The sequence below is a fragment of the Emys orbicularis genome, chromosome 7 (assembly GCF_028017835.1).
Source record: "Emys orbicularis isolate rEmyOrb1 chromosome 7, rEmyOrb1.hap1, whole genome shotgun sequence".
Taxonomy (NCBI): domain Eukaryota; kingdom Metazoa; phylum Chordata; order Testudines; family Emydidae; genus Emys; species Emys orbicularis.
Genome location: NC_088689.1, coordinates 111,498,219 through 111,521,093, shown reverse-complemented (window position 1 = coordinate 111,521,093; position 22,875 = coordinate 111,498,219). Strand labels below are relative to the sequence as shown.

At 46.3% G+C, this 22,875-nt stretch overlaps 1 protein-coding gene across 1 annotated transcript in view; it reads left to right on the top strand.

Moving 5' to 3' along the window:
- The window catches only part of GRIP2 (glutamate receptor interacting protein 2), a 247,512-nt gene that overhangs the window by 180,887 nt on the left and 43,750 nt on the right, over positions 1-22,875 (top strand). Inside the window, exons 8-12 of the mRNA XM_065407705.1 lie at positions 8,226-8,373; positions 9,153-9,322; positions 15,855-15,980; positions 16,613-16,765; positions 17,407-17,593. Coding sequence (XP_065263777.1) covers positions 8,226-8,373; positions 9,153-9,322; positions 15,855-15,980; positions 16,613-16,765; positions 17,407-17,593 — 784 coding nt within the window. The remainder of the gene's footprint in view (positions 1-8,225; positions 8,374-9,152; positions 9,323-15,854; positions 15,981-16,612; positions 16,766-17,406; positions 17,594-22,875) is intronic.

Genomic DNA, 22,875 nt, shown 5'->3' with positions numbered 1-22,875 from the left:
TTAATGTAAAATTATTTTAACTCTCTTTATTACCGTAATCCAAATACAGGCGGGGAGATGATGCTATTTCTAAGCTTCCGTCCGTTGGGCAAATTCATTTTGGATTGGACTAGTGTTTTACATTTTGAGGTGGGGCAGAGAAACCATTAGAAGTCCCCTCTCTTCTGCTCTCCGTGAAGGCAACAGTCTCCCCACAGGAGGTGCATGTTTATAAATGTGCTGTGAGGAACTTCTGTCTACAGAGCTGGCAAGGCTGCCTGTGGCTCGGCAGATGCTGGCTTCGCCCCCTGAAGCAGGATGGAGCATTTTTAGTTCTACTGATTTAAAGTGAATTAAAAATGAGTCTTTAATTGTCCCTCCGTGGTTTTTCCGTAATTTAGTTTTTACAGTTGCTTACTTTATCGCACGTTCCTCTCACACTGGTTAACTCTTCGTGAGATTGTTTTGGTCTGAAAGGAGAAATAACCTTAATTCTTTCAGACAGTAATAAAGGGAAAGTGTGTGTTGGGAGTGTGGATTTCCTCCCTCCCCCATTCAACTGTTAGTTCCTAGTTTGCTCCTGAAGTAGGGTACATGGACCTCCAAGGGGCCAGAATGAACATTGGCAAATTTAATAATCTCTACAGATTGTATCCTCCGTATGAGGACATCAAACCCCCTTCAAACATTCAATTAAATAGTCCCCATTTTACAGCTGGGAAACATAAGGCACAGAGCAGCTGAGTGACTTGTCCAAGGCCCTACAGCATATTGGTGACCGAGCTAGAAATAGACTCCAGAGCTCCTCACACATGGCCATTGCTCTAACCACTAGGCTTTGCTCCCTCCAGTTGAGATGGCAGGAAGAAGCTGAAGTGCCTCGGGTACTTCCTGATACTTCATTGGGGCCATGGAGATCCATTTGCCTGGAGCAGTGAAGCAAATGAACTTGGACACTGATAAGCTATCTGGGAAAATGTAAAATATAACAAGTGTTGAGGACTGACCGCTGTGGAGTGCAGGTATTGTTTTGATTGCTGTCCTTCATAGGAGCCCGGTCAGTAGAAGGTGCTGAGAGGATCTTCTGAATCCATAGCATTTCCCAGATGCACTGGCAGTTTGCGTTCCTGGTCAGCACTGCCCACTTTTGAGAGTAGCTGGGCTCCATTCAGCTCCTCCAAACGCAAGGGAGATTGCGGTAGAGTTCCATTGCCGCAGGACTTTCCCACCTCAGCAGATGTTTCACGTGGAGGAGGGAAAATTGGCGGGGACTATGCTCCAAGGTTTTTCACCAGTGGAAACCTGGGTGGAACTGGGCCACACGGTGTGCTCTTTTAACTGGTGCTTTCATGGTTAAATTGCTCTCTTAGCTGAGATTTTTTCAAAGCTATCTAAGGAGTTAAATTGGACTCCCATTAAAATGAATAGGAATTCAGTGTCCAAATCCCGAAGGCAGCTTTGAAAGTCTTTGCCCTGGTATTTACTGTAGCATTTATCTAGCAGCAGCAGTAGCAAACATTTTCCTGTGTCAACATTATATTTCATGGGCTCTTCTAAAGCAATATGCAGCATTTAAATAGTGACTTTGTAAATAAGCCATATCTGCTGCTGCACAGGGCTGAAGGCTTTTAAGATCGACTCACAGTTTGGGGAAGCTATCTGCTGGAGAAGATGAATGGACTAGAGGGTTGCTGTGTTCTCTACCCTCTCTCCCTTCCCAGCTGCCTACCGGCCCACTAACATTAGTTGGAGACTACAGTTCTGTATGACTCTCCTGGTGAGAAAGCAGAGAGAGACTAATGTCCTGCACCATTAAATGAACTGGTGACTGCTCTGCATGAGCTGAGTAGTGGCAGGGTCTGTCTGGCCTTCAGGGGTGACCCATGAAACTGTATAAACTGACATGAACTCTGAGAACCGAATGAATTTACAGCTGACTAGTGTCAGTAAGCAGGAAGCTCTGTATGGAGGTGCATTTGCAGCATGGGACATGCCTTTTCTCCCTGCTCTCCTCACGGTGCATGCTTGGCTGCCAAAGCATCTATCCGTAGGGAGTTTAACAAAACTGGGAGGGGATCGAGAGCTACATGCAAAACAGAGACGAAATGCTGTAGTGCCTCCTACGTATGTGATTGAGGACAAGGGTCTTGGCTGACAAGTTCTCCCTGTATTTGTGAAACGTTTGTATTGGCAGACTGAACTGAACGAAGAGGACACTGATTCCGTAGCATCCATTAAGTCATCCCATGAGTAGCCTGTCAGCTGGCAGCCAGTTATCAAAACCGTGTGTGTGTGTGTGTGTGTGTGTGTACATGTACACAGCCTGCTGTGGTCTGATTTGGGATGCTTCTCCTCCAGGTTGACAGGGAGGTGGATTCATTGTACCTAAACAACCTTGATGGTGTTTAACGCTTTGTTTTTGCGGGAGAAAATTAGGGTTTATGAGATTGTTGGGAACAACCTAAAGGTTCAGGCAGCTCTTAGAAGCTAGTGCTGGGCAGCCCTTGACAGGGTCAGGGGTTGGGTTCAGTATGGACAAGCGTGGGAAGGATTTGGCAGCATTTGTGAACTGTTAACACCTCTTTGAATCAGCTTGAAGCCTCACCAAGGGCCTTTCTCCTGGTATACTTGAACCAGTGCTGAAATTCATAAGGCCCTGATTCAGCTCCTCATGAAGTCAATGGGAGCATTTCCATTCATTTCAGTGGCAGTTGTATCAGGCTGTAAGCACAGATGTTTATGACAAAGGTCGAGGAGTTAAGGATTCGTTTGGGTGTTATCCAGACCAATAGGGGCTGTGTCAGCACCTGCCCTGTATCCCGGAGTGCTTCTGGCTGTGCAGCTTTGGCTCAGCAGCCCGCTCACCGCGGCAGTGGCCTCACCCTGGCTTCCCTCAGCCTGGTTACTCCTTGCAGGGTGACACCAATAGCCCTTCCACTCCCGAGTCTCCCCCAAACCGTCTCCCCTGCACTGTCCAGTCCCTCTAGCTGGATTGTCACAGAAGTTATGAAGTTCGCTGCTTCCGAAGACACAGAGCACACACCAGCCTGGTAGTTTTAGCTGAGGACTTCACCCTTCAGCTGAACACACAGCACTGCGATGGTTTGGTAATGAAACAAGAGTCAGTTTATTAATAAAGAGCAGAGATTTACGTGAGACGTAAAACCAGAAGACACAGCTACGGGCACAAGTAAAACAAAACAAAACACGCTTTCTTCTGGCTAAAACTGAACTTCAGCAAGTTGCAGTCTTTGTCTAAGCAGGTTTCTCACCTATAGTCGGGCCCCAGAGATTTCAATCCCTTTGGGTGAAGGATCTGCCTTTCTCAGAATACAAGAGTTCTGGCCTCTTGTGTCCCCCGAGTTATGGATCCCAAAATGCCTTTCTGATTCTGCTTATGTTTCCTAAAGTCTATTGTCTCTGTTTCAAGAGCCAGGAAGGCTTCCTGGGGTGAAGGCTTCATCCTCCATCATAATAGTTAAGCGGTCTTCCCGCCCCGCCCCCTGCTCATTTAGCTTGATGGCTTTGTGTGCCTTTTACGTAGCTGTACTTCTCATTGTCCTCTGCGGTACTACCTGGCTCAATTTACATTGGAGACACTGGAAACCAGGCAAAACAACATTCCTTTGTCTAGGAGAGGCTGGGCTTAGGCACTGCTTTCCAAACACCTGTTAAGAGCATATTTCCAGCACACATTTTTATGCACTGCCCGTGCATCCATCATCCAATTAATATTCATGTCCCGTGTGTTACCAGTTTGCATGCGATACCTCACGTGACACCTTTTAGACACAGATTGTGACAGCAGTGAGCAGGGGCAATGAGTATGTCAGCCTGATGTGGATGATGGTATGCTATGCCCTCTGCCACTTGGCATGGAGGGATTCCCTGGATCACAATTGGATCATTTCAGAATCTCAAAGATTTGCTTCTAGAGAGAGGGGAAAGTGTGAGGGTAGAAAATTTTCCCCCCAGCTGGCACACCCATTCCTATCAGGAGATGGATGGTTTTGTGCCCAAAACAGGGACTTGGGGGTCAGAAGGCTTCTACTAGTCACATCTTTGCTACCAATTGACTGACTGTGTCCTTGCATAAGTCGCTTATCTCAATGTCTTTGTTTCCCCATCTGTAAAATGGGGACCGTGATACCTCCCTCCTAGAACTGCTGAGGGGCTTCGTTGGCCATAAAGCGTTTTGAGATCCCTATGTGAAAGTCAATATAATAGTGCAAGGTATTACTTGCTTTACAGGGCCTTGGCTCCTTTATTGATTAACGAAATATGACGGGCATTAGAAAAGCTGCTGTGTATCTTTAGCCTGTGCAGCAGTGGGCTCTGTTCTGTTAGCTCAGCAGTAATGGGCGTATGGCCCTTGGGGGACACTGAAGGTTTGAGTTGGATATCTCTTCAGCTCTGAGCCTCCAAACAGCTGATTAAACCTGTGCTGGCTTGCGAGAGAGAATCTTACCGACTGTTAACTGGGCTTTACTCTGATCTGTAGTGGGATTGGTGTTACGGAGTGCAGCGCCTAGTCTGCCTTGTTCTACTTATGCTACACACCTGAAATGCCCAGATGACTAATTTTTTAGGGCTTCTTTACTATCCCGCTCTGTTGGTGCCACCAGCACCTTCTTTCCATGCCTGAGGAAGGTGCTGAAGTGCCTTATGCCACAGTAACATCTCCCTAGTGCCGAAGGGATGCATAGAAATTGATTCAATCGTGTGCGCATTCACTTTGCCTGCTGACTTTTCTCAACAATTCTTTTAAATTAGTTTTGAACTTAATAGCCCTGTGCTAATTGCTCTGTACTAATTTTGCTAAATTGCAGGTGTCTGATCCTAATTTTGGGAGAAGAGTAAATTGTCTTTCCCTAGCACAATGACATAAGTTTGAATGGCTGGTCTCTCTTCAACTAATGTTTTTTTTAAAAATGAACAGAGGGCAATCTCTGGTCATTGTCCTAGAGGTCAGCAGCATGTGGTGACTCAGGGCTTGTTTACACACACAAGTTTGCACCGGTTTTACTAATGGTATGTGTTTAAACTGATTTAGTTAACTCTGTGAAACTTTGTGTGTGGAAACTGAGTGGATTGCCCAGTATCTCAATGAGAGTTTCCTGGAGATCTCTGAGGCAGATTCCCGTGAAGTGAGGGAGTCAATCAACCGCCTGTTCCACCACTCAGTCTAGGCATGTGGTGGTACATGCATCATACAGACACAGGCCTGCTTTCTGCAACCTTCCTGCCCCCAACAAGTCCGGGATAGAGAAGAGCTCCTAGTATGCGTCTCTAGCTTCGGAGTCTTCCTCTGCCTCTGGGCCCCCCTTCCCCTCCCCATCCTCATCCAAGATTTCCTCCTCCTGGCTCGGTCCACTCTCGACTGGCACGCGAGCCACCGAAGTATCCACAGTGGACTTTGCAGTGGAGGTGGGGTCGCCACCGAGTATCGTGTCCAGCTCTTTGTAGAACCGGCAGCTCGTGGGCGCAGCACCGGAGCAGCGGTTTGCCTCCCGCGCCTTGTGGCAGGCATTCTGCAGCTCCTTCTCTTTGACCCTGCACTGCAATGTGTCCTGGTCATGGCCCCTTTCTGTCATGCATGGTGAAATATGTCCATAGGTATCGTAATTCCTACGGCTGGAGAGCAGCTGGGACTGGACAGCATCCTCTCACCAAATGCTGATGAGGTCCAGCAGCTCGGTATTGCTCCAAGCAGGGGATCGCCTGGTGCACGGAGCAGGCATGGCCACCTGGAAAGATGCACTGAGACGACTGCACGCATCACCGAGCAAACAGGAAGGAGACTTTCAAAATTCCCAAGGAATTTACGGGGTGGGGATGACGATTGGTCACCTGAGGGCAGGGTAGTAGAGTTCAAACCGATGACCAGAGAGGCGAGAACAGACATTGTGGGACACCTCTCGGGGCCAATCGCAGTGCTGTAAGCGACCAGGGGGTCTACACTGGCACGGCGGCACTGTACCCCCGGCGCAGAAGGGGATACAGTATGCGCCTCTCGTCGGGGTGGATTTTTTACGGCGCTGCAACTGCGCAGTTTCTGCACCCTAAGTGGTTTGGCAGTGTGTACACCTTGGGAGTTGCAACACAGAAAGCTGCTTTACTGCGCAGAAACTTGCCAGTGAAGACCAGGCCTAACACCCACAGGCTGCAAAACCAATATCCTAAATCCCTCAACCCAGATGGCTTCGCTCTAACCTAGAAGGTGCCTTGGGCAGTACCTCCGTTGTTTGTACTCAGCTCTCTCTATTACTAAAAGGGGCTTAATGTAATTGCTCCTTTCATTGTGTCCTAAAAGAATGTGTGACACACCCATTGACACACTAATTGACACCAACATGTTAAAAACTATTTTAGCTCGAATCTTGTACAAACCAAGCTTAAACATGGCTCCCCATTAGGAGTAAATAGCCATTGTGAACAGGGCCTAACTGAGATCTAGAAAACTGAAGCTCTGCACATCTCCTGGCAAAAGTCCAGGTGATGGAAACTTCTGCTCACATAGGCCTGGTCTACACTTGGGGGGGGGGGATCGATCTAAGTTACGCAACTTCAACTATGTGAATAATGTAGCTGAAGTCGACGTACTTCGATCTACTTACTGCGGTAGGTCGACGGCTGTCGCTCTCCCGTCGATTCCGCTTCTTGCTCCAGTGGAGTACCGGAGTCGACAGGAGAGCACTCGGTGGTCAATTTATTGCGTCTCCGCTGGATCAATCGCTGCCCATCGATCCAGTGCGTAATGTAGACATGTCCCTAGTTGTGTCCAGAGAGTGAGTGTCTATGAGGAACAGTGTAAAATCACAAGGAACAGCGACACTTCTGAGACCCACATCAATGCGTTCCCATTTATCTGAAAGCTGGAGTGAGCCCTGTCTCTCATTGCAGTCAAATAATATCAGCACTTTAGTGCAGAGTAGGTGTGTGCACACACTGTAGAAGACAAAAGCCTTGCCCAGAATAATCAAGGGCCTTGGAGGCACCAAATGCAGGAATTCTCAGAGGTGATTCTATTAGCTTCTCTTTTGAAGCAGATGACTGACTTTCTGTGAAGCTCTCCACCTACTCACATCCCAGAGTGCTGGGGAGGGTTCCAACTCTGGCTGTGGACTGCGTAGTGTTAAAACTTTTATCTGCTTCATAAATCTTGCTGCTTTACGATGGCCTTAGGTTATCTCATAGGGGGGAGGGGGACCCTTATCTAGGTAGTCAGATGCCTGGTATCCAGATTTTTTCCCTCTCCTCTTGAAATAGTTTATCAGCTATGAAGGGAGTTAAGATACACCTCTACCCCGATATAACGCTGTCCTCGGGAGCCAAAAAATCTTACCGCGTTATAGGTGAAACCGCATTATATCAAACTTGCTTTGATCCACCGGAGTGCGCAGCCCTGCCCCCCGGGAGCGTTGCTTTACCACGTTGTATCCGAATTTGTGTTCTATCGGGTCGCGTTATATCGGGGTAGAGGTGTATTAATCTATGAATCTGTGTGTGTGTCTGAGCAGGCACAGTCTCTAATACAGCATCTGATGGTTAGTTATAATGAAAATACATTTGCAGACATGAACAAATTACAAAATTTCCTCACTCCTGTCAGGTAATAGGTAAGTCTGGGTCTTTAGTCCCATTTTGTAGATAAATAAACTGAGTCAGAGATGTGAAATTACTTGTCCAAGGCCATAGAGGCAGTCTGTGCCAAAGCCATGATTACTGAGGAGTTCCTGGCTCCGTCTTGTGTGCAGACCCACTTGCCTGTCTCTGCATAGCTGGTTATGTAGGTTTCTATTCTCTCCCTGGGTTTCTTTGTACCTTTCTAGGAAGAGAACTAGTGCATTGTCTCTCCACTCTGCAACCCTCTCTAACCTCCCAGGAGGCAAACATTGTGGCTTGCTTTTAATATTATTGATGTAAGTATTATATGGTCTTAGAGTACTGTCTGGCCTGATCTTATTTCATCAATGTAGTAAAAGGTGGTCATGTGGAAACTGGTGAAACTTTGTAAGAGCGTTAGATCCTATTACCACATCTTTGTTTAGAAGCTGCAGAGCTTACGTATTGACACAAGAGGAAGTAAAGGTGCAGCAAGGGGCGGATACTGAGAACTGGGTATTTAAGATTCCATCTATACTGGTGAACGTGCAAATTGCCAAGTCGTTGCCTTCCTCGATACTTTATAGTTGAAAAAACTGAAATAGAACTGTCTTAAGACTCCATGCTGTTTTGTTTTTCAGATACTGTAGCCAATGCTTCCGGTCCATTACTAGTGGAAATAGCCAAGACTCCTGGATCTACACTAGGAATCACTCTGACAACAGGCACACATCGGAATAAACAGGTCATAGTCATTGACAAGATCAAGCCAGCTAGCGTAGTAGACAGGTATGATCCCAAGCAAGATGGCAGTGTTGCACTTGTCTTCTCTGCTGCTTCCTTTGTACCCTTTTAGTTAGATTCCACTTCTTCCCCCATTTGAAATGCACTAGTTTCTAGAAAAAATAATGTATTTTTTTTTTTTAGTCATGTTCAAAGATTCTGTGGAAAATTTGTGGGATTAAAAAAATCTCATTGGTCTTTATACATCAGGGATGAAAATTTGATCCAATGCATATGAGAACTGAGCCCAAATATAAAGCCTACATCTGAATATCTTCAAGCCTTGAGATGCTCAAAAATATAGAGCTGACGTTTCTGGCTTGAGCCCATTTGTTAGATACACTTTATCGCTTTACGCTAGGGTATAGGAAATACAGGCCTTTCTGCAATCATAGGTCATGATTAGTGTAATAGTCTTGTCATTGAATTCCTTCACTGGCTGCCAGGATTTAATATACACCTGAAACTCGGTCTGTGTTCATAAAGAAGCTGGCTGGGTTTTCAGCCAACCTATCCTGCCTTAGCTGTGGGTGCAAAATATTAGAAACTCATAGGTTTTTGATTTGGCTTCAACTGAACCAATCCAGACTTGATTGTCACCCTTTGAGTTTTTGGCTTCATTTGCTAGAAACTGGAAATTAAAGGGGAGAACAGAAAACTGAGAAGAAAACTGGTTCACGTGAAAGCCCTGGTAACCAAAATTGCTGAATTTTGCCCAACTCTAGTACTAACCACATGACGCAAATCTGTGCTCTTAGATAATGGGCTGTGTCTTTTCTCTGCAGATGTGGGGCCTTGCACATTGGTGATCACATCCTCTCCATCGATGGCACCAGCACAGAGCACTGTTCCTTGTTAGAGGCCACTCAGCTCTTAGCCACCACTTCGGAAAATGTCAAGTTGGAAATACTCCCTGCTCACCAGAGCAGACTCCCCCTGAAACCTCCAGACACAGGTGTGTACTTGCAGTAAGAAGCCAAACCTTGTTTGTTTTTAATGCTGATGTTTTATGTGAACCACGGTACAGATATTACATTGGATAGCTCCAGGGAGAGACATCTGGGGAGAAAAATAGACATTCTGCTGAAACACATTGGATGAGATGAAGTTTGTCAAGTAAACGAATAGAAAAAAGTGATTAGCTCTAGGCTTGTATGGGCACATTGGATTTGGGAATCCATTGCCCTGCAGCATCACAAGCTGTGCTAAATTCACATCCTTAGTACTGTTGTATTAATTTAGATGGAATAAAAGGGCTAAAGGTGTTAACATAACCCACTTACTGTTTAACATTAAACGCAGGTTTGGTTTACAGGGACTTTACCCTTACTTACTGTTGTGGCAAATATACTATTAACGTTCATTATTAATAGGAAAAACAGTTAAAGGATTTGAAAAATAAAGTATTAAGTAAGGCTTTATTTTTATTTTTTTTTATTTCAGCTGGAGAGAGTTTAGAAGAAAAAAACCCTTGTTTGACAGTGTTTTAGATGGTACAAACAGGTTATTGGGTAAAGGAGAAAAGTTATTTGGGAGAGTCTGGAGCTGCCGTTGTTGCTGCTACTGTTAAAGTCTGATTTCATTTTATTGTAGGTAGTGTTTGGGACTTAGCTGGAGCTGGTAGAGGAGGTGATGTTGTTCCTTGATAATGTTCCTTTTGCCCTGTTTGGTCTGGACATCCTAGGATGATGATGAAGGCGGCCTGGGCTGATGAAACCTGGGGCCTTAGCAGGTGTTGGGCCTGGCAGTTATGATGGTGTAAATGGCTTTAGTTTCTTCAGTTTTTAATTTGTTTTTTAAAGTTTGTTGTTGTTTTTAAGGACTTATAAAGGGAATGGTGGGTGGAATAGCTTATTTTTGTCATTTTGTTTATTAATTGGGCTAAACATTTGAGATTAATTTTGATTTATTTTTGGTGTTACTTTTTTTGTTTTTACTAGGTATGATTTTAACAGTTTTGTTGAACTATATTAGTTTTTTGTTTAGACTAATTTAGGAGGTTTGGGAGGGGTCACACTTTTAAACATTAGTTATAGGTTATTGTGATATTTTTATGAACTTTCTGTGTGTGTGTGTGTGTGTGTGTGTGTGTATATATATCTATATATATACACACACACACACACACCCCTCTACTCCGATATAACGCGACCCAATATAAAACGAATTTGGATATAACGCTGTAAAGCAGTGCTCCGGGAGGGGGCAGGCTGCACACTCCAGTGGATCAAAGCAAGTTCAATATAACGTGGGTTCACCTATAACGCGGTAAGATTTTTTGGCTCCCGAGGACAGCATTATATTGAGAGATTATAATTGAGTTTACAATTAAAATAAATGTGTAAACCCAATTATTACAAGGGTACCCCAAAATGAATTTTTTTCTATTGAACAATCCTTAGGCATCTGGCTTTCAAGGTGCATCTTTAATTGTGCAGGGCCTGGCACTTGCCTTGTAAATGACGCAGGTAGATGGAGAATTAGACCACAAGTTGGTCCAGTTATGGAAGAAATGCTGAAACATGAGTGCTGGTCTTCCAGCTCAGCACTGCTGTAATTGCTGCTTGATCATGTGCCGCTGTGTTTGAAGAGAAGAAGGTGGTGGACTAGAAGAATCAATGAGAGGAAATATTCCTAAAGGAAGTAGTCAATGACAAAACTCCCATTGACTCTAATGGAGCCAGGATTTCACCCTAGGAAGCCTCATAGTTATCCATCTTTGGGTAAGTCTCTACTGCAACCCAAGGTGTGATTTCAGTGCAGGCAGACTTGCCCACACCAGCATCACTAAAAATAGCAATGTAGATGCAGTGGCATGGACTTCAGTGCAGACTGGACAAGCATGCCGGGGACCCTGGACATGTACTTACATTACTAGCCCACGCTGAAGCCAGTGCTGACGTGTCTACACTGATATTTTTAGTTGTGATAGCATGGGTATAGCTACCAGTGCTGCAGTCACAACTCCGATTGCAGTGTAGATGTGCCCTTAGGCTACTTCCATACTCTGAGCTGGGGGAGTGATTCCCGGCTTGTGTGGGCATACTGGTGCCAGCTCTCATCTGAAGTAGCGTGCTAAAAATGGTAGTGTAGCCATAGTAGCATGGACAGTCGTGGCACAGGCTAGCTGCCGTACCCACGGGGTCCAGGTGGGTTTATACTCTTAGCTGATGGCTCATGCTGCTGTTGCCCATGTTACTGTGGCTCTGCTATAATTTTTAGTATGCTGGTTCAGATGAGAACTAGCATGATTATGTCCACGTGAGCTGGGAATCGCACCCCCAGCTCCAAGTGTAGACCTTTCCTTAATCTCTCCTTCTATAAGACCAGAGCTGGCAGTGGGTTGGATCCTCATCTAAACCTAGGCTGAATTCAGTGCCGATACCATAATATTAATGCAGTTCCAGCCTGCTCTGTTATGGGGTAAACGTCACATTCTGCAAAGCAGACCTGCTCTTTCTGGGGACTGGATAAGTCGAGACTGATTGTTCGTGTTTCATGGTGCCCAGGATCAGATAGTATAACCTCCAGTTCCCATCACCTCTGCGGTGCTTTCTCAGTCACCTGGTTGCTGGGCTCCAATCCTGTGCGCACACATTCAGTCGTTGGTGACCGATAGTAGCCCAAGGCGAAGCTCACGTTTCATTACCCCTCCAGGATAACTTGGGAAAGGGGGAATTTGTAATGTCCTTTAGCATAATCTACTGGAACATAAAACTCTAATAACTGCTCCTTTTCTAGAAGTTTAAAGCTCTAAAATGCCTAGATTAATTTGTGCAGAATTAGAGCAGTTGAACAGAGGGGCTAATGACTTGACCCAGGTGCCCATGAAAAATGGGAAACGAATCCTTTTTCAACAGCTGTTTAAAATGAGCCATTCTCCTTCCTGCTTTAGTGCCCTGCTCCTAATCTCCTTTCAAAACACATGCATTCAGGAGGTACGTTTAGTGGAGGGATGGCTTTGTGTATGTGCCCAGTCATTTTCCCCCATCCCCACTTAGGAGATCAGCCAACCGTGGTAGCAATCCAGAGTGCAAATTTCTTAGCATGATCATGGCACTTCAAGGCAAAGGGCATGAAAGTGACAACTGTTCCCACGTTATTTAAACTCTCTTTAACGAACGAAGGGTCAAAACAAACAGATGCCCTTGAGCTGCATATTGAACGGCCGTTGATATGAAGCAGAGCTCTGTGTGCTGTGGATCCAGGGCTGTGTATGTCCTTAAATGTTCCCCCTCCTATGTCTCAAGGAGGGTATCTCCTATCTGCACAGTTCTGACCCAGGAAGAGCTGACCATAGAGCTGAGCACTTAGTGGGGAAATTGGCTGCCATCTGCGGGGTCCAGGAGCTGGAGAACTGGTGAACCATGCTGCCTTGCAGCCATCTGCAGCTTTCTTGGGGTGGCTGGTCCTGCAAGAAGCTGAACATGTTTTGCTCCCATTGACCTCAGTGGGAATGGGTGGCCCTCTGCATCGTAAGTGATTGAGCTCCTAGGGCCAAACTGATATTTGCCCTGCAGCCTCTTTATGCCATCTAGGTTGGTGCGAAGGGGCTGTAGAGCAGACACAAACCTCCACCCCCCAGGGAATAACCCCTGCACATAGGGTCTTATTACCCCCTCTAAGTGAGTCCCTCACCCTCCCCCACTGCAAGGGCAGGGGTAGGCTGTAGGAGGGTGGAGGTGGGACCCTGGCTGCCCAGAATAAGGGAAGCACAAGCTGCCTCCTTCTGTCCCTGCACCAGTGCTCACACCAGCACAGGGATGAATTTGCCCCATAGTGATTAACTGCCAGGACCACATAATAAGCTTCAGGTGGTTGATCTTGTACAGGTACATAGTGCTGTACATGGAGAAGGGTCTGGGTGTCACTCTGCCTCCCTCTTTGCGGTAGCCTGTTCGTGTGAATCTGGGAACAAATGAGGGCAGTAAGAAAAATGGGCCATGCAACACAAAACGTGTAAACTTCAGTGGTTGGCAGGTGTGTAAGGCCTAGAATAGCTGCTTCTGGAGAGCAGCGGAGCGTAGGTGGGTAGACACCATTGACCTCCCATAGAGACACAAGAATGTTCATTACTATTCATTAAACACTGTTTGAATATTTGGTTTTATAAGAAGAAAACTCCTGTGTTTTGGATCTGAACTAGGATTGCCAATTTTGGTTGGACGTGTTCCTGGAGGTTTTAACACATGGCTTAATCTTTAATTCCCTGGAGCCTCCAGGCCAATCCTGAAGGGTTCGCAACCCTAATCTGAACTACTGAAAAGTGTTCCTATATTCACAGCATGCAAACTTCATGTCTTTTAAAAACCAGATGAGAAACTATCTGCTCAATCCACTAAATACATCACAAGGGAAGCAGAGAAACAAGCACACAGAATTGCAGAGGAACTGCCTGAGCTGAACAGCGTGATGGATATAAAGTGCCCGTGGAGGCCTATGGTGTGATGGGTATCACATACGCAGAATTTATTTCCAGTGTTTAAATCATCAGGGAAGATGACTTTTGAGATCAATCTGTGTGGCGAAGTCACTAGTTGAGCGGGTGTCCTTGTCAGAGATCTGTTCCTGGGTAAGATCGGATCCTGCTTGCGCTGCCAGCAATTACACTTGGAGAGAGAGTTCAATTCGCAGCGAATATCTCATCCGTGAAGGATGGTTATCAGTCTGTGCAAGGTTAAAAGAGCTTCAGTATAAGTCATGGCTACAGTGACTGGCTGCTGTGGGATGCAGTTTTCTATGCTGCTGAAAAGAGGGACTGTTGCAAACTTGCTCGTTTTGTCAAGCATTGCCCAGCAGGAAACAAAAATAAATATAGATCGATAGCACGGGGCACATAGCCTGGGAAATTGATCCCAGTGCTCTGGGCGTAGGAAATCAAACCACGTCCGTGCTCATGACTAGTTCTTGGTCCAGGCCTTGGTAAGAAAACGTTCAAATATCACTTCAGACAGAAGTGAAAATGTACATGCATCTTGGTATTCATTTATCTGCTCACCTCGAAGAGTGTGCGTGGCACAATAAATAGGTATCGTGAAGCCAAGGGTCCCTCCTGCCTGGAGACTGTGCTCTGAGGCCCTAATCCTACAATCCGATCTGCACAGGCAAACCGCTGTGCTGGCCTCGAACCCCCTGAAGTGCTGGGCTGGAGGAAAGGGATAAAAAGCAAAGCCATTGAGTGACTTCCTGCATGTTTGCCAAGTGTCATGTTAGCGCCCTGGTTTTTAAAGCTTTTTTTTTTTTTAGGTAGCCTTGCTGTAATGTAGGCCCCTTTTCCTGTTTGAGTGAGGGTGCAGCGGGTGCGGTTTGTGTGTTTAATAAGACTAATGAAAAACAAAACAAAACCCTTCCCTCTTTCTTCTGCCTTGGTGAGCGCTCTGGAGCCCACAACTCAACTCGCCAGGAGTCCCTCCCATCACCATTAGCCTTGGCCTAGGAGTGACGTTATCTGTTGGTTGGTGAATTTAATGCTGGTAAAAGGGGCCAGATGAAGCTCTAAAAACTGACCTCCCTTCAGCATGCACATACAGTGTTCGGCATTGGCAGGAGTCCCCTGTGGTGCCCTGTTAATATGGTTCAGCTCTGCCCTGGTAAGAGGATGGTTCTGTCACTGAGACCCTTCAATCTTTGGCTTTTTCTGGTAGTCATTTTTTATTTAGATGCCTGTTCACCGGTGGAAAAAATAGGGCCAATGCAAAATGAATTTGTGGTCTCTATCTACACTACGGGTGTTTTAGGGGGGAAATCCCATCGGTGCTACTGTTAGTTCATCTGCACCAGTGGTAGTGTAGGTGTGAACCCTACAGAAGATGACACTCCCTTTCAAAACCTCCTGCAGCCTCTGAAGCCTTGTCTACAGTAGGGCTCCCAGTGCATGGTGCCACTGAAGTAGTGTTAGCACCAGCAGGAGCCCCAATGTAGACAAGACTTCTCAGGCTTTCAGGAGTTCTTGCTAAAATGCTCTAGTGTAAGCAATACCTGTGATTATACAACAGCTTTCAGATGGCACCTGGGTTAGATTCAGGCCAGCGGCTCTGAGGTGAATGGAAACCTAGTCCTAGGGAAGCAAATTTCCGACATCCGTATCATCCAGTTGTTGTTGTGCTGTGACGTTCTTCAGTGACACATCCCTGCTGCTGACACTCTCTGTCAATGCACCCTGACACTGCTTTCCTACCCAGACAAAATTATGGATGTTCTTACCAGTGGGACGTTGGTGGGGATGTGGAAGTTTGGTATGTGTTGCCGTCCTTGTCGAGACTGGCAGAACTGTGTGCATGAGAAGCCTGCATGATGCCTGGCTCACTAAAGTGATGATAATATGACTTGACCCTAAGTCCCCAGTGGGGAAAGGCTAGTGCATTGACCCAGTGATCTACACAGCTCTCCCAATGGCTGACTTCTCAAAGGCTTCTGTTCCTTGTTGCTTATCGTAATTTTCTTTCCCCTGTCTCTGTGGTTTTGTTTCTTGTGTGTGCTGATTGCAGTCAAGGTGCAGAAAAGTGACCATCACCATTGCTGGGATCCCTGTGTCAACTACTGCCACACCCACCATCCAGGGCACTGCAAGACACCCACCTGGAACCAGACCTCCAGCCAAGATTATTGCAAATGTAACCCAGCCACTTAGCATTTGTGTGTGTGTCGCTCTGCAAGAGCTAGTCGCTCTGCTGTCAGGCTTACTGACCACTCCCCTCCCACAGTAAGCTTAAAAAACACTTGTCGATCCAGAACGTGACCCACCACTTTCTTGGTCTCCAAATCTGTGTCCAAAAATCCGTAATAAGGTTTTTATTGTTAAGTGAGTGTGTGCAGTCCAGCACGTGGGGGAGGGGAGCAGACAACCCTACAATAAAGCCTGTGTGCTGAGCAACCCTATAATAACACACCAGTGTACCTAGCTAGGCATGCTCTTGGGCAGCTCTACAATATAATGATGACATGCTGCAAAGGAGGCAACTCTATGCTAATGATGCCAGCATATTTGGTTAACGAGGAGCCAGCCCTACAGTAACCGTAGTAGTGTGCCTAGCATATTCACAGGCAACCCTACAGTAAACACACCAATGTGTGCACTCCTGGTTAGGCAATGGAAGTTTGCAGCAGAAAGCACGTCCTGTTTTAATCTGCTGAAGTAGTTGCTTGCTTGATGTATAACTGGCAAGTTAAAAGTTTGCATTTAATCATGCTGGTGAGCTAGGTTTGTTTTCTCTTACTGCTGAGTTGTTGTTCCGTGTTTGCATAGCTCTTGTTGCTGCCAACTTCTCATCGCCCACCATGAACACGCAAGGTTTCCCCTGCCAGAATTCAAATACGCTACCTCGGAGCTCCCACCCCATGAGCCCGCGTGCCACCATGATGAGGAGGAGACAGCGGAAGAAGGACCACAAGAGCTCATGTAAGTGGGATGCCTGGCTAGACGGGTGTGTTGATCTCAGTGCCACCAACACCTCCTCTTCCTACTCAGGTGCCCTCACTAGGGCCAGCCTTGGACACAAGCAGTGGAAGAGACTGTGGTGGGCCCTGTGCTTTTGTGAATGCTGTGCTGACAACATCTTTCAGTCCCCTTTCCCTCCCCATCTTTTGCCAGCCGGGATCTGAGTTTGGGGAACTTGTCATGAGTTTAGCTCCTCTCCCTTAATTTGTACTGCTCCTCCTACTCCAACCTTTCCTGCAGTGGGGCCAGAGGCCTGGCCCAAGTTAATCAACCCCCTCCCCTTCACACCCAATCTCTCCTGCCTGCATCTTTTAGGTCTTGCTCTCGCTTGAGACCTTGCAAATCATGAGTTTGCCCCTCTTGCCCTCCTGTCCCTCTTGATAAGTGTTGCTCCTGCGACATACTGCATCCACCTCCGTGTGTGTTCACGGTAGGCTCCCTTCCCCTGGCAGTATTCCTTTACCGTGGAACGATGCAGAATGGCCAGTTGGGAATGGCTTGTGGGCGCTTGCAGCCACGAGGCAACACGGGAGCCACGTTTCTACAGACCTTGCACAAAGCTAGCTGCTAACCGGAGCCTCTAATGCTTTTTCTCGTTTCAGTGTCGCTGGCTTCTAGTACAGTGGGTCCCGGTGGGCAGATTGTTCACACAGAAACAACAGAGGTGATCCTAAGGGGAGACCCCTTGAATGGCTTTGGCCTTCAGCTCCAGGGGGGGATCTTTGCTACTGAAACCCTGTCTTCCCCGCCCCTCGTCCGATTTATTGAGCCCGACAGCCCAGCAGAGAGGTTAGAGCCCTTGCCCTTGATCACTGCATGATGTTGCTAATGGTTTCCTTTTTCAAAGATGTCTTTCACCCATTACTCTTCTTTTTATTTATTATCTTTTCATGATCACCAGTTCCTCACTGGGTGCGGCTTAGTGCTTGTGCATTCAGTACAGAGAAGGGAAACTGTACTGTATTGGAGGGCCTACTTGCTGGTGGTTTGTTTCAGACATTGCATTTCCTCTTATTCCAGCATGGAGCTTAATTTTAATCTCCTTCCCATCTAGGAGAGCATGAATATTTATTTGTATGCTCTGGCCACTGCAGCAGCATTTGGGTTTTCACAACAATTAAAGCCAATGTACCACGAAATGGTCACAGTTCATTTAAAATTAACTGTAATTGGCCCAGCAGGCCTGTGGTTTGACTAATCAAAGACCTGTATAAAGAAACGCACTTTGCACTCTGCCCTAAATCAAACTATGTGATGGGCTCTAGTGAAGCACCAGAGGCTGCGCATTCCACAGGATCTTCTGGCATTGCACAGGTGCACCCAGAAAAGCACCTTGCTCCTTCTCTGAGATGGCTCCATCACCTCCTGGAGGAGTTGAGCTGCTGTCTGATATCTGTTTTTCAATGGAAGGTAATACCCATTTTTGTGTGAGCATTATCTGAAGCGCCTATTTCTGTGGCAGTTGGATGCTGGTGTTTATCGTTCTGTCTGCCTGCCACGTGCTTTGTGACGTCTTTTTTTTTTTTTTTCTTTTTAAGTGCAGTTGGAAACAGAAATGACTCTAAAAATGACGCTATTGATTCCAGGTGTATATCACTGAGACTCAGGAGTGGGTTGGTTTGCTTCACAGGTCAGAAAAGAATATTCTCCTGCTCTCCAGCTCAGAGTCTCAAAGCTCTTCAGAAAGGTGGCTAAACTTCATTATCTCTATTTTACACATAGGGAAACTGAGGGACAGCATAGTTAAGTGACTTGCCAAAGGTGATGCAGCAAGCCAGTACTAGAGTTGGGGCTAAAATCCAGGTGCCGTGAACCCAAGTTCTGTATTCCAGCCAAAGGGCCGCACAGATGGCTTTTTTCCCCCAACATAACTCTCAAGCTCTAAAAATCAGTCTGTTCCTCCTCCCTCTTACATTGTTACCAGTAAAAAGACCCTTGCAATTCAAATTTAGCTGACAATGTTGAGTGAGGCAGAGTAATTAGCAATGATTATTCATGGAGCAGAATATAATCCAGATTGTACTTCTAGAGTTACGTTGGCTCCTGTGGGATAACAGGACCAAATATTGTCTTTAAATATTGCCAGTAAAGTCACCAGTGGGGACTCAAACAAGACCACCGCTGGTTTGAATAAGAAGCCATAGCATTCTCTGGCTACAGCCTCGCTTTTAATTCCCACTGAACAAGGTACACTAGCTTCAAAACTAACCGCACGTACCCACCCCTATGGACAATTCCTTAAACTGCCTGTGATTTACACTGATGATCTGTCCTATCTAATGCTGCGATGGAAGTAACAAATAGCTCCCGGTACCTACTGTGGATCTTTCCCTAGCACAACAAATCTCTGCAGACTTGATTAATGTTTTATCTGCCTGGCAAGGCTTCAGCTGCCACAAACCACACCACACCACACAAATAAAACATTGATCACACCACAGAGAGGGCCGAGTGGCATTTAAGAGTCCCTAGCAGAAAAAAATCTGCATCTTTGCCTTGCGGTATCCATGTCGTGGGGCAGCCTGTGTTGTACTAATCACAGCAGATATAGTTTATATACTTAGGATCAAACTTTGTGAGACTGTGGTGGTGGCGAAAAGAAGTATCTTCTGTTCTCCGAGGTCTCCCTGAAAAGATTGTCCTGCTGTGGCACCAGTTGGTAGGGATGCTAAAGCCTTCTGAGCCTTTATTGTTTGGATTTAAAATCCAATTTGTAAAAGCAACGGTGGTTTTATTTCCCATTAATGTGGTGGAGTTGGACCGTGTTGTGAAATCCCAAACTGCTTTTATAAATCAGGCATTAACAAAGCCTTCTCTCCCAGGAGGGTTTGGAATCAGTGCTGCTTCTCTGATCCTCTTGCCAAGCCCCAAGCGAGAGCAGAGACTTGCTGCACGGTCTTGCCTGGATCTAACGTGTCATGCAGGCAGCTTTTCTTCTTAGCTGCCCACCCAGCAGGATTCTCACTCCGCCATTCACCTCCTTCATCCATTCAGATGGCAGAGAACTATCCGCCCTGCTTTGCAGTATGGATTATTTTGATGTTGAAAATTACCTTCTGCAATGTGTGCTACCTTCAGCATGGCAGGCCACCTTTCCTAGCCTCTTAGCCACCGTAAAACACTTTCATCACATGATGTTGCCCTCCTGGTGTAATAGAATGGGTCGGTGTTTGGGGGGAGGGAGAGAGGAGATATGTAGGGAGACCAAAAGAAAATTGTACTAACCTCCATTCAGGCCAGGAACTTTATTCTCTCCTCCTTGGCAGGTACTGTTCTAACTGCTACTCCAGATATCACCGCCATTTTCTTACGCTTACAAGGCCAAATCGTCATTCGTGGCTGGCCTTCATTTCTACATGCTCACCCATGTGCGTACAGTCACTATGCTGCGCAAAAGTTGGATGGCCACCTGTGCAAACAAATTGTGCTCCCCGGTTTGTATGTGCGAGAGCGTGCGTTTGCCTGGTCGGCTATGTTTGTGGAACGGGAGGTTGGCTGAGCAGTTGCAGCAGGGGGAGCCATTCTGGAGCAGGGAAGGAAAGCCCTTTGAGTGTGAGTAAGGACACACGGCCCAGGAATGTAACTTTTCCTTCCCTGGTCTTTGTTTTTTCTTATCCTGCTGTCCCCCAGGGGCATGCAGTCTGCCTCGTGTTGTGATACCATCATAACTCTCTCTCTCTCTCTCATTGGCTGGTCTCACCCGTTCACCGCCTCTGGGTTTTTCTCTGGTTAATGGGGTGGGACGTTCTGCAATTCAGGTGAGTTGAGTCAATTCCCGGTATAGCTGCTATTCTCTTGAAAGCAACTAGCCAGTTCCCAATAGCTACCGAGTGAGAGACGCAACATCTGGCCGACAGTGCTGTGTGCCTGCTGTAGAATGATCTGTGAGAATGCAAGCGAAGGGGAGAGGATTTGATTCCTATCCCCGCCAGAGCACTCTGTTTCAGGTCAGCGCCCATACACTAGGCAGCAGCACCAGGCTGTGTTTAGAAAGAGAATTTACTGCATCTTTCAATTGGTGCAGGAAGAGGCTAAGTTCTCCTTGGCAACAAGTCAAGGTGTCACCCAACTAATGTTTGTTTCCAGTTACCACGTGAGAGACATTTCAAGGGAAAGACACCCCTGTGATCAGTTTTACAGCTGGTGGCATCTACCAGTCTTCCCTCACCATCAGTCACTCCGCTTAATGGGGGCAGGTTGAGCCCTCTGGGCTTGAAATTAGACTGTGACTCAGCCCTCTGCATCAGCAGCCGGAGTGGTATAAGCTGGGTGTCTATCCTTTCCTCTTGGTTGCCTCTAAATGAGTCTGTTTCCCTCTCCCTCGTGTAACTAAACGTGCTGCTGAAACAAGTAAGGCAACCCTTCCTTTCCAGAGTGACTTCAGGGCATGATCTGTGGGAGGAAGAGTCTCCTTTGGAGAGTGCATGTTTGCCAGGAGAATGGGCGAGGCTTTCTGGTCTGTGTCTGGGTGCCAAAAATCTAAGTCTGTTAGGTTCTGAGTTCTCCAGCTCTGCTCAGATTTTGTCATTTGATCATAGCACCTGGAAGCCAGTAATACTAAGCTCACAAGTGAGAAAAATTAGTGGCCAGTGAAAGTTGCCAACAAGTTTTTTAATCAAGTTAGGATGCGACCTGCGCATCGTATCAGCCATAACAAAATGTAAAGCTCATTTAGAGCAGACATTAAACCCAAGTGAAGGCATCCAACACTGAACTCCAGTGTTACAAGAAGTGTGTCCTTCACTCAAGAATACACCAGCCTCCTCATTCTTTTCATTGGTAGCACTTTTCTTCCAAGGATCTCACAGCACTTTATAAACAGTGATGAAAGCCACGCAGCCCACCCATAAGGTGGGTGTCATCTCGGGGGGCAAAATGACTGAAAGAGGGTTTGGTCAGCATAAGGCCAGCATGTCAGTAGTAAAGCTAGAAAAATAACCCCAGGAGTCTTGACTCCCAGTCTCCTTCTCTCACCATGAGATGATACTGTAGAGTTAACAAGGCACATCTGGCTTCAGCACCTTCATCAAGGGGGACACGAGGTCACTGCTTCACTTCACAACATTTTATAAACCTGTGAGGAAAATCTAACTCGAGCAAAGGAACGTAAGAACCTGCGTCTCCTGTCCAAGCAGCTCGAGTAGGGAAAACGGCAGCTATCTTCTCTGATGTTGTTTGAAGGCACCCAATGACCCTGTTGTCCCGTGATGAAAACAATGGTCGTGTCACAGCTGGTTGGGTTTTTATCTGACTTCGTGATGATAATGTAAAACCTTTTTTGTCCCGCAGCTGTTGGTCCCTTCTAAGTAAGACATACTGCTGCAGCAACAGAGTTCATAGTGCTGAAGGAAATATTTCTGTCACAGCCGTTGGGAGTCTTAAGTTCTATAAGCCACAATTTCCACATCTAGCCACATAAAGTCATAGTAGCTGCACATACAGAGGACCAATTAAGCATCTAATTGATTGCGCAGCCAATTAATACGGCATTTATTCACATTTATAGTACACAGAAGAGTGCCTGGCATCATCTCTGGGTCTCCTTGACAAACACTTTTTAAAAATACATCTCCTAGACGCCTTCATTTTTCCATGGATAACGTAACCCAGGCAGCACCATAATATAACACAGATTTAATAAATGCCCTCCCCCCAGCAAAATCACCTCTCCAACCTCTAAAAAAAGATGTTGAGCATGTGCATTTTTCAACACCACAATGTAAGCGTGCTCTGATGACAACTTGGCCAATTGCATCCAGGGCTTGTTTGGAGTGACAGCTACTTCCTAGTCTCCTTTGACCGTAATGGCCTCTGTAGTGACAAACCTTGATACCACAGGTTCTCTTACAATCCCGTCATGCTTGAAGTGAGGTATGGGATTGTTAAGGTATGGTTGCTCTGTGAAACATCAGCAAAGTCTGATATTTGAAATTGGGCAGGTAAAGATTTTGCAGGGTCAGTAACAGATAAAGATCTCACTGAGCTGGGGAACCTGAGCTCTGAAACCTGGCTTTAAATGTACAGGTGGAGAAAGAGAACTCTCCCAATACCCATAGAGAGATTTGGGAGAC